This window comes from Lactuca saligna, chromosome 2 (genome assembly GCF_052625555.1).
Source record: "Lactuca saligna cultivar CGN05327 chromosome 2, ASM5262555v1, whole genome shotgun sequence".
In the NCBI taxonomy this organism is placed as follows: domain Eukaryota; kingdom Viridiplantae; phylum Streptophyta; class Magnoliopsida; order Asterales; family Asteraceae; genus Lactuca; species Lactuca saligna.
Genome location: NC_136418.1, coordinates 150,592,927 through 150,605,122, shown reverse-complemented (window position 1 = coordinate 150,605,122; position 12,196 = coordinate 150,592,927). Strand labels below are relative to the sequence as shown.

At 35.6% G+C, this 12,196-nt stretch overlaps 1 protein-coding gene and 1 pseudogene across 1 annotated transcript; both read right to left on the bottom strand.

Moving 5' to 3' along the window:
- Positions 1-3,356: 3,356 nt before the first annotated feature.
- LOC145032064 (pentatricopeptide repeat-containing protein At4g37170-like) lies at positions 3,357-6,004 on the bottom strand. The gene has a single exon (XM_078980735.1). It carries the CDS (start codon positions 5,842-5,844, stop codon positions 3,772-3,774), a length of 2,073 nt encoding a protein of 690 aa, XP_078836861.1. The 5' UTR covers positions 5,845-6,004; the 3' UTR covers positions 3,357-3,771.
- A 2,600-nt stretch (positions 6,005-8,604) lies between these two features.
- LOC145030247 (uncharacterized) lies at positions 8,605-9,148 on the bottom strand (annotated as a pseudogene).
- Between the last annotated feature and the right edge of the window lie 3,048 nt (positions 9,149-12,196).

Sequence of the window (12,196 nt, the reverse complement as noted above, 5' to 3'; positions counted from 1 at the left end):
TTGGATTGTGACATTAATGTAAGACCTATCTCGAAGACATGTCAGTGTCGTCGCTTAACAAAGCCATTTTGAGCACTAGTATGGGGGCATGATCGTTGATGAACACTGTCGAGTGACGCAAGGAAAGATGAGGTGTTGCGAAATTCAGCACCCCAATCAGTTTGAACTTTCTTTAATTTTGTAGAAAATTACCGTTCAGCTGTGGTGACAAATGTTTTGAAAAGACTGTAAACATCATAAGCATCATATATCTAGTATGATGACCAACGCACAATAAAAAGTAACGATGGCCATCTGATGAAAGAACGGGAGAAGGACCCCAAACATCACAATAAACAAGATCTAATATGTTATTGCTTCGAAAAGAAGAGACATTTAAAGACAATTTGATGATTTGCCTAGTTGACATGAAGAAAAAAAACTTGGTAAATTTTATTTGTAACAGGAAGCGAAAAATAGAAAGCATAAATGAAAGAGACGTTGGTGTGGATTCCCAAGTTGTCTATGCCAAGTTGTGGAAGATGCACGAGTTGCAGAGAAAACTTGGTGAGGAGTGGATTGAAGTTGTATCAGACGGAGGGTATGGAGACCTTCCTCACTGGGGCCTATTAGAAGTATAGTGTGTGTAAGCCCGTACTTAACAACAAAAAAAGTAGAGTGAAATTCAAAGAAAATATTATTGTCAATGAAAAATTGTTGGACAAAAATTAGATGCTTTGTGATGTTGGGTACATGAAGAATTTTTGAGAGATGAAACGTTTTATTTGGTGAGTGAAAGTGTGATGAACCAATATGAAGAATAAGGAGTCCTTTACCATCACCAACATGAAGGTTGTCATGGCCATGATATGTGTGATTGTCATCCATGCTTGCTAGATTCGGTGTGATATGGTTGTTGGCACCGGTGTCGGGATACCAAGTGGATGATGTGGATGGTATGAAGGCGGAGCTTTCAACAAAGTTGGTTGTGGGCTTGTTGAGGATTGTGGAGGGATCACGGTTGGGGCACTGAGATGGTAAGTGACCAATACCACAACGGTTGCATGTGCCAAAAACAGTATTCTGGTTGGAGGCCCAGCTAAAGGAGTGAGTACTATCACCAAAATTGTTGTTACTACGACTGTTGTTGTTGCCACGGTAAGAGCTACATCTCCCTCGGTTGTTTCCACGGTTGTAGGGGGGTTCGAGAACCATATAAAGCTTGAGAGGTGGCTGATAGTGTGCTTGAGGGTGATATTGGTTAATTTGGAGACCAAGAGCATAAGCTATAGATACTAGTAAGCAGTGAGAGAAGCCATCAAATCATTGGTGTGTTTGGTTGGTGCTTGAATGGCATGAAAGGATTGAATAGAAGGGTGCCAAAATTTTGCAATCATAAAGTCATGATCACTTAATAATGCATGAAGTTCAGTGAAGGTAGTGGGATATTGGCGGGCGGTGATGGCGGACTCGAGACCGTTGTATTCATCTCGAAGACCAGAAACTGCAAGCATGACAAGGTCTTTATCCTTGATTGGTTCACCAATGGCGGTTAGGGTTTCAACATATTCTTGTGCTCGGTTAAGGTAGGCATCAGGAGTCTCATCTCCTTTCATCTCAATCCGCAAGAGTTGACTTTTTAAAGTGTATTCTCTAGAAGATGAATGTGGTGTAAAGGCACGTTCTAGAGAGGGCCTCAGATCATAAGAAGTGTCACCTTGTACTTGACGGAAGGTTGATTCAGATATGGTAGTGATAATCAGCATGCGGATGTGTGCATCATTGGTGATCCAAATCGAGTAATTTGGATTGTCTCGTTGTTCGAGATTGGGATTAGTAGCAGTGGCAACAACATGTAGGAGTTGTTTGGGTGGGCATGGAATTGTGCCATCCACATAATCGAACAACTTGTGTGCAAGAAGAAAACGATGTATCATATTCTTCCAGTAGACATAGTTGGTTGGTGTGAGGTTGAAGGCAAACTTGTGGGAGTAGTGGGATTTATTTTCATCGGCTGAGAAGGAAGTGAGAGCCATGATCGCTGAGAAGGATGTTGAAGAAGATCGATGCTAACCCTAGCTGTAGAAGCAAAAACCTAACTTTTTTTGGATTGAATGGGGAGCAAGATACCTTCGACTCTGATACCATAAAGAGCCGAGAATTTAATATTGTGTTGATCAAATGTATTAGGGTTACATTGACATCTATATATAATACTAACAATTACATATTAGTACCCTCTAGTCTATATTACTGTAATTATGTCTAATAATTGGAATGATAATAAGATTTATACTAATCTTCCATAGAAATTGTCCTCCCAAATCGGGAGGAATCAGAGAGATAGGAAAGGAAGTTCATTATCTTTCTTTTCTTTTCTCTCGTTTTTTCTTTCTTTGGTGAACTCGGAAGCAGAGCATTAAGGCTATAACCAAATGTTTAGCGAATCGTTAAACAAAAAGTTTGTTTATGGGAGCTTATTTATACACACCATTTTTTTTTCATACACAACATTTGTGCATTAAAGTGTTATACTGTACAACTCTATAAAACATAAATAGTTGTGTAAGGAAAAAATTGTTGTGTACGAATCACTTTCATTTATTTATGTTTATTTATTTATTAAAGTGACCAATATTTTTTATTTGTTTAATTAAACAAATGAACACGAACAATGGTCTCATTTGTTCATTTACGTTCGTTACTACTCGTTCGTTTATGTCCGATCGTTTAAGTTCGTTCATCTACATTCATTTATGTTCAGTTATTATATTGTCTTACATATAACATTATTAAAATGATGGGAGTGAAATTAGAGTTTCCAAGACTGACTTAAAAAAACTGTAATCCGCACCATCTGATGGCCCATATCAACCTGTCCTAAGGTCAACGTAGGTGGTCAAATGCAAAACACTAACAATATTTTGAGTCTGTCAGAGTTTGAGGGTTTGATTTAGATGTTTATGTTCATTTATATTCATTTATGTTCATATATGTCCGTTTAGTATGTTAACGAACATAAAAAAATGAATACAAAAAACGTTATTTGTTAAACGAACGAAAGGACAAGAGAATTCGTTTTTTAGTTGTTTGTGTTCTTTTGTTTGTTTGGTTTTAACTTAAACGAACGAACATGAAAAAACTCTTGTTCGTGTTTGTTCAGTTCGTTTACAGACTATTCATACGGTAGAATGAGTATAGTACAAAATTTTATGATCGATTGAAGAATTGCAACTCGTTGGGACTAGATGAAACCTCCTGAGAGATAATAATTTTTCAAATAACCTTGAGCAGCCTTTTTAAGACCATACATGGCTTTTCAATGGATGATCAACTCTTTTGGAGATCGCATGTAAATTTTCTTAGGAAGACTCCTGTTGAGAAAAACATTTTGAAGTCCATTTGATACAAGGACCAACAATGAGCAACAACAATAGATAGTAAACTATGAATCAAAGTAATACAAGAAACCACAACAAAAGTCTCCTCATAGTCGATTCTATAAACCTAGCTAAATCCTCTAGCAACAAGACATGATCGAGTTTTATCTTTGTAGACCCATGTGGAACATCTCTGGAATATAAATCTGTTTAGATCCAAGATCCATTAGCTTTTAGCCTTTGTTTCCTATTCAAGTATTCAACAACCAAAGAAAACGCAGGTTCTTGAATGTTTTAAGACATAGTTTGGCGGATGATGTTCTTTTAGCATAAAAAATTTCCGAGCCTCGGATCATATTCTCCCATATGACACATCCATGACACAATAAGATAAATTAAGTGACATCACCAGTCACCAATAGTCTTTACATGAACAACTCCCACCCTCAAAACAATGAAATCTACTCGAATCCCTAACAACAATTTTCCTACTTTCAATTTTAGAGATGTATTGAATAGCAGTATGACAATCAACACAAGTCCTCAAATTCTTAAACACTTTTATCATTGTTCCTGGTGGAGTAACAAGAATCGCAAATGCAATAGCCAATTTCTCACTATGATACGATAAATTTTCCTCCTTTTGTTCCTCTTCTACATCATGAAGCACATGATCTATCTTAGGAACATATCCTTCTTCCCTCATCTTCTTCTGCAACTCCCCTAACAACCCATGAATCTCCTTCAATCTTGGATTTGATGTATCTCCCATCAAAAAAGTATACACCTTTCTCTTAATTTCAGTCCAACTTCTTCCAGGTTTCTTCACAACCCGATTTACATCCATCATCTTTCTAATTTCTGCAACTTCACCCCATTTTCCAGCAGCAGCATAGATGTTGGAGAGTGTGACATAAGTGGCTGCATTTTCAGGCTCTATTTTGAACAATACTTTTGCTGCTTGTTTAGCCAAATCAAGATTCCCATGAATCCCACATCCAGCAAGAACAGAACCCCATAAAAACTTATCCGGTTTCATGGGCATTTTCTTGATTATCTCTTCAGCTTCTATAAACCTCCCAGATCGACTAAGCAAATCAACAACACAAGCATAATGATCAATGGTATAATCCAACCCATGTTTTTGTTTTATGGAATTAAAGTATTCAACCCCTTTATCAACCAAACCTGAATGCGTACAAGCCGAAAGAACCCCAACAAAGGTGATGTGATCAGGTTTAATTCCAGTATCAAGTAATGAATCGAATAGCTTCAAAGCTTCTTGAGGTTTCCCATTTTGGGCATACCCGTTGATCAAAGAAGTCCATGAAGCTAAATCTGGTTTTGGTATCCACTTAAAGACCTTATCTGCAACCTCCATGTTCCCACATTTGCAGTACATATGAACAAGGGCACTTGCTGCAAAAGAAGATTGGTTAAAACCAATGCGTGTCATATACCCATGTATTTGTTTGCCTAAACTTTCTGTGTTATGATGTGCACAAGCATCTAATATCCCTGCAAATGTGAAGTCGTTAGGTTTGTTCCCAGATTTTAACAAATCTGAAAACAAGAGGAACCCTTGTTCCCTTTTCCCATGTTTGAAATACCGATCAATCATTGATGTCCATGTAACAACGTCTCTATCTGAAGTTTTGTCAAATATGTGTCTAGCTTCATCCAAACTCCCACAATTCCCATACATATCTGATAAAGCACTCCAAACAGCTGCATCAGAATCTATACCTGTACGCATAATATGACCATGGATTTCCTTTCCAATGATTAAGCTTTGAGTTGCTGACGAAGCTGCAAGCGCACTACAAACTGTGAACTTGTTGAGCTTGACATTATAGTCTTGCAGCATTGTTCTACACAGCTGTAATGCATCGTTGGGAAGATCATGGCGAACATATCCTGAAATTATTGCATTCCAAGAAAAATTGTCTCTTTCAGGCATTTCATCGAACAGGTTACGAGCATCTTTTAGCCGTCCAGCTTTTGCATACCCTGATACCATAGTATTCCAAGAACACACATCCTTCTCTTGCATTTCGTCGAACACTATACGTGCATCCACAAGACTACCACATTTACAGTAGCAGTCTATAATTCGATTTAAATTCGATGCCCCCGGGAAAAAACCGGATCTTTTTATGTGGGAGTAGACTCTTTTGGTGGCTTCGACGGCTCTCTGTTGAAGACAAAGCTTAAGAAGGTTAGAATACACTAATGGAGAAGGAGGTTTCATATGATCAAGTACTTGAATTGCTTCTGTTAAACGGTGTCGTTCACATAGATTAATTATAGCTTCTTCATGTTTGTTTTCTCGGCATAGTCTTTTAACGAGATTATCTTCACTGTTTTGGGATTTGAAGAAAGTTTTTTCAAGATTAGGGGTTTTCAAAAAGGTTTCAGAAGAAGTGGATATAGCTCGTTCGCTACAGCCAATGAAAGCTTGAAAATGGCCTCTCGTCAATCTCATGATTTCGTATTGCAATCTCGGCCAAACCGATGGTGTCTAGATCAGAGAAGAAAGACCCTGTAGTCTGTACTCTCTGTACAACGTTTTGTATTGGTTTCGAAAAGAAACCAAGCCCGAATTTTGGATGGTGGGTTGGGTTGTCGCATCTAGGGGTGTAAATGCCCGAACCCAACATCATATATGTAATTTTGAGTAAACGATGCGAAATGGTTTTATCTTCTATTTTAGTTTATATGTTTTGATTAAATAGGAATGGCCCAACATACCCCCACGCAAAACCTATCCCGTCTATGATAGTTTAATTAATGTTTGGGATAATGACTTGAAAGGGTAACGAACTTTCGATATTTGTCACATTTAGTCATTAAACTTTTTTTCGTTATCTATTTGCCATTGAACTATTGAAACTGTTCACATTTTACCCTTATGACCGGCTGTTGTCGGTCATAAGGGTAAAATGTGAACAGTTTCAATAGTTCAATGACAAATAGATAACGAAAAAAAGTTTAGTGACTAAATATGAACAAAATCGAAAGTTCGTTTCCCTCTATAAAGTTCAATGACTAAATGTGAACAAACTTCCTCTTGTATTATGTTTTAGCAAATTATTTATTTTTGTTAAATTGTAGCAACATTTGTTGATGAAGAAATCTATGAAAAAAAAAAACAAAACCCTGAAAATATATTTAAAAAAAACAAAACCGAAATAAAAAACCAATGGTTTGACGTTTTCCAAAATAAAAAATCAAAATTTCCAATCTGATTTTGGTTTTACAAAAAAATGAACCATTCTCACTAATGTGAATTATGACCATTGGTTTGGCATGCGAAATTTGTGACATCCTATGAATATGTAGTTACAACATCGTCTGAACTCGTAATTCATAGTAAGGGGTTAGAGTATCATCGCATGAATACGTAGTTACAACATCGCTTGAACTCGTAATTCATCACCTACAGGTTATGGGTCTGTTGGTGTTTCCACTGGGTTGTCTAGAATGGTACGTGGTCGCCATCTATACTCTGGTAGATGACTACATCGCCACATTGCTGGTTAAGGTTATGGTATCTTCTTTCATCCTACATCACATATTCATCATCATCTATTTACCGAATTATCATCACCTTTCTATCATCACCTATCTCTCATCATTTTATTTCATCACACACCAACTATTTCATCTACCCATGTTTCATTCGCAACATATTTGTAGATATAAAATAAATATACGGTTTAAATCTTTTAAAACATGTATAAAATCGTTCATCCAGCATAGACAACAAGTATTCAAATAATATGCACACGTAGCACGTAATTTATATAAAATACTTCATATCTATGTGTAAGATGAAATTAACTATATATACCATAAAAATCCAATAAATGCTTCCTAACTTCGAACCCCAAGGTTTACTCTACTAAAACTTAATATTCTCGGCTCTCTAGACCTAGAAGGGTCCAGATGTATCACACCAAAAAGCTCAAGATAGCTCTTCCTCTCACTCTACACACTCAAGCTTGCTAGGGTTCTTACTTATGGGAAAGGTAGTCGCAATTGAAGGCCATAAGTGCCTTTAAATATGGCTTGGGCCCAAAGATTTAGGGTTTCTGCCAACAGCGCGGACTCGTCGAGTCGCCTCACCGACTCGTCGAGTCCATTCATTAATCCGAGTCATCAGTCGCGACCTTACTCGACGAGTTGAGGCGTCAACTTGTCGAGTCTCTCTTCTTAACTCAAAAGAAAAATACTTAAATTATGATACCTGGAAATCCGGATGTTACATTTTGTTTTTTTATTTTCCTACATTTCTTCATCAACAAATGTTGCTACAATTAAACAAAAATAAATAATTTTGCTAAAACATAATACAATAGGAAGTTTGTTCACATTTAGTCATTGAACTTTTTAGACGGAAACGAACTTTCGATTTTGTTCACATTTAGTCACTAAGCTTTTTTTCATTATCTATTTGCCACTAAACTATTGAAACTGTTCATATTTTACCCTTATGACCGGTAACAGCCGGTCATAAGGGTAAAATGTGAACAGTTTCAATAGTTCAATGGCAAATAGATAACGAAAAAAAGTTTAGTGACTAAATGTGACAAAAGTCAAAAGTTCGTTACCCTTTCAAGTCATTATCCCTTAATGTTTTTATCGAAGGTGTTGGTCCATTATTTGGATTTTAGAGTGTTACATTATTCCAAGATAGAAGGAAAATGGCATGTATAGCCTACGAATTTTTTAGGGTTGACCTTTTAGTCAATTAAGTTTTTTCGTAGCTTTACGAGGAATCAAGTTGTGAGCAACTTGTTATTTTAGCCCCCTTTACTTGTTTTAACCGGTTTTAGGGACATTAGACAAAACTTGGAACCTCTCTCTCTCTCTCTCTCTCTCTCTCTCTCTCAAAAGAACATATTGGTCAAAACTAGAAATCTTTATTTGGATTCTTGAAAAGTATCAATCATTTTGAAAACATAGTAACAAACGTCCAAACAATCTCTTCCTGAAATCAACACAATTAAACTTGGACTACAAAAACATCTAAAATCAAAACATTACATTATTATTATGCCTAAATCCGATCTTTAGTGTTTTGCGATTCATAGAGAATTATGCACTGTCAAACCAGAAACCAAAAGTTTCCGTTTGCACCACCATTAAAAAATCAAACATCTATAATCCCCTATTTACTGAAAAGGAACCCAAATCCCCATAAGTAATCAAAAAAATTAAAACCCATATCACCATTTTCAGATCAATTGCAGAGAATGACCCTAGTAAGTGCAAGAACCAAATAAGAAACAATGGGGAAAAACAGAGTAATTTCTTCACAGCTGTACCTTCAACCTTCAAACTTTTAGCCCTTCGATGTGCATCAACTTCCTTTAACAAATCAAACTCCAAACCTTTCTTCTTTAACTCTTCCACAGACTTCCCCAATAACTTCCCATCTTCATTCTCCCTTTCTAGTAATTTCTAATTTCTCCATATACAATTTTGTGTTTGTCTTGGAACGAACGACCCAGATTATTCCCAGAGACAGAGGAACAAACATGGAGAATGGATACATGATTGGTTGCAGGATCCAGATGAAGACGAAGATAAGTTGTTGAAGAGAAGCGTTATGAAATCGAGTGAAACGAGAAGATGAAACAGTAGATGTTAGTGATTTCCTTTTGAACAACATTGATCTGGGTTTCTTTGAGAGTGATTTGATTTAGGATCAGTTCTTCTTCGTGTAGCCATTTAATAAATGGGTTTCTTGAAAATGGTATAGGTAGAATGTGTTTGATTATCATAGGGTACTAGGAAATCACCACTAACTCACTTTTGAGTGTTCTTAAACCGATCAAAGTCGCTTGAAATTCACCGGAAATTGGTTTCTTTGGCAAAGAGCGGTGGCGAGGGATGAGAAAGTGACCGAGAACTCAATTTGGTTTTTTGGTTAAAATAAGAATATATAAAAAGAGAGAGAGAGAGAGAGAGAGAGAGAGAGAGAGAGAGAGATTTAGATGTTGTGGGACCTTTTAATTTGTTTAATCTATTAAAATATAAAAATAAGTGAGTTGGCGTAGGGGTAACCGGGTTACCCCTTCGTTTTCTCAAAAAGGACATATTGGACCCGACAAAACCAAATTTGTTCCCTTAAAAAGTTAAGCGACTAAAAAAGTAAACCCTAGAAACTTCATAGGGCGTATGTGTCATTTTCCCAAATCTATTTACATTGGTTCTTTGATTTACACTGTAATGTTATAAATAAGAAATGTCAAGGTAGAAAATGTAAAATATAGACTTGTTGTTAAGGAAAAAGTTCAACCACACTCAGTCGTTTTTATCCCTACAATAATTTTAGATGTGTTAATGTCTAATATTTAAAAAAACGTGTTCATTTTTATCATTTAACCTCCTACAGTAGGTCGCCACTACAATTGGGTCTTCGTATTGACTTAGCTGTCATGACAACATTCCTTCTTTACTAAAAAGAAACATCAAATGGAAAGAGAAGTAGGTTGGGAGAATTGAATCCACGATGATCGACATTTACTTGTGTATAGACTGTTGCACCATATCTTATATATTAGCAAAAATACAACAATAAGGAGAAGAAAGGGGGTTGGTGGGTTTTGAACGCGGGACCTTTAATTCTCCAATACAAAGCATTAACAACTAAACTAAACTAATTTAGGCAATGTTTTAAAACCCGGGTCGACCCGGCCGGTTCAACCGGTTGGACCGTGACCCGGGGTAGAAGGCGGGTCAATTGAGAACGGTTTTCTGTAAAAAAAAAACGGACCGGATTGAACCGGTCGGGTTTCCCCTGAACCGCGGTTGGACCGCTTATGTTGAACCGGTTAAAACCGGATTGACCCGTTTTGATAGAGTTTGGATAGTTAGATACAAGTAGCGAACACCAAAACAACGAGTTGTTTACGGTTTCTTCAATGATTTTCAATATTTAAACTTTGTGAACATAAAATTATTGGTTCTATATGTTTATGCATTATAGTGGAAAGTAAAAAGATATAAAAATAGAAAAAGACCATAAACCGGGTTGACCCGGCGGTTCGACCGGTTGACCCGTGAACCGATCATCACACCGAGTCAACTAAAAACCCGGGTTTTAAAACATTAAATATAGGTGTCTTAAAGCCTAAATTTTTTTTACATTATATGTATTATTTTGGAAAAATTAAATAATATATATATATATATATATATATATATATATATATATATATATATATATATATATATATATTATTTATTTATTTATTTATTTATTTATTTATATCTTTAAATCGTATTTATACCATTAAAATATATAAAGATGCTTCATAATGTATAAATAAGTTTGTAAAAGTATATAAATATAAGTGAACATATTGATTAATTTTTATAAAAATGTACACATATTTATATGCATTTTTATGTACTTATATATTTTAAAAATGTATTTATATGTATTTATACATATAATATGTATTTCTATATATGTATACATTTTAGTATGTTCTCTTTATAAATATAAATAACGTTTTTTATTCTTATAACATTTATATTTGACAAAATATATATTCAAATGATAAAATACATATATAACATTTTTATTCGTTTTTAAATATTCTAATGTATAGCATTTTTATATGTTTTTTATATATTTTATACGTATAAAAACAAATTTATTTTTTAAATGCATAAATATGTTTATATATATATATATATATATATATATATATATATATATATATATATATATATATAATAACAATAATAAATGCATATAATAACAAAAATAAATATATATTCATACAATTTTAAAATTATAAATATAATTTTAAAGATATCAATATGTTTTCTTGAATAGTGTACATATGATTGAAACATCCCAAAAATACAAACCAAAAATTTCGTTTTGAAAATATTAAAAAAACTATAATCATCCATAATCAATAAGAAAACCAAGTGTCATGTATCTCAAAATCTTATATCAAATACTGTATCAAAACAAATGAGAAAATATATGAGAGTCTCAATCAATCCCAAGCTGAAAGTTGTGGTGTGTGTCATGTGATCATCCCGAACCCTTCCTTTTGCTAGTAGAAGTACCTGAAACCATAAGCACGAAGCTTAATGAGATCCCCCAAACTACCACATACCATACAAAGCACATATAACAAATAACATAACTCTGTGACTACTCCCACTGCATCGGGACAAATCCCGACATCGAGTTACCGGACATCAGACTCCTGTCCGGCATCGGGCTCACCCCGACATCCGACTGCATTAGGCATCAGGCTCACCCTGGCATCGGGCTTACCCCGACATATACATAACATAATCACATAATCTTCATTGGGCTTGCCCCGACATCGGACCGCATCCCGGAACAAATAACATATAACACATAAACTAACATACATCGGACTTGCCCCGAAATACACAATACATGACATAATGACTAACATACATCGGGCTTACCCCGGAACACTTAACACATAACATATAACATAATCACATATATTGCATCGGGCTTACCCGGCATCAGACCGGAGTCCGGAACATATAACACATAACACATAATCATGCATGAATCACAAAGACATCAAACATACATAACTACTTCTCGGGACTTCCTCAGCATCGGACCAAAGTCCGGAAATATATAAACTGCATCGGGCTAACCCAGGCATCAGGCTCACCTCGACATACTCTACTACTTAAACAGGCGCGTATTGGTGCCTTAGATCGGTTCCTACTGGAGGAAAACTCACCTCTCACTGTTGAAGTCCTGCTAACAAAACCCTAGCTGCTGGATGACAGATTCCCGAATCTATCAGTCATCA

Excerpts from the sequence above, each read along its gene's own strand:
- LOC145032064 (XM_078980735.1), bottom strand. The coding sequence starts at position 5,844 with ATGAGATTGACGAGAGGCCATTTTCAAGCTTTCATTGGCTGTAGCGAA.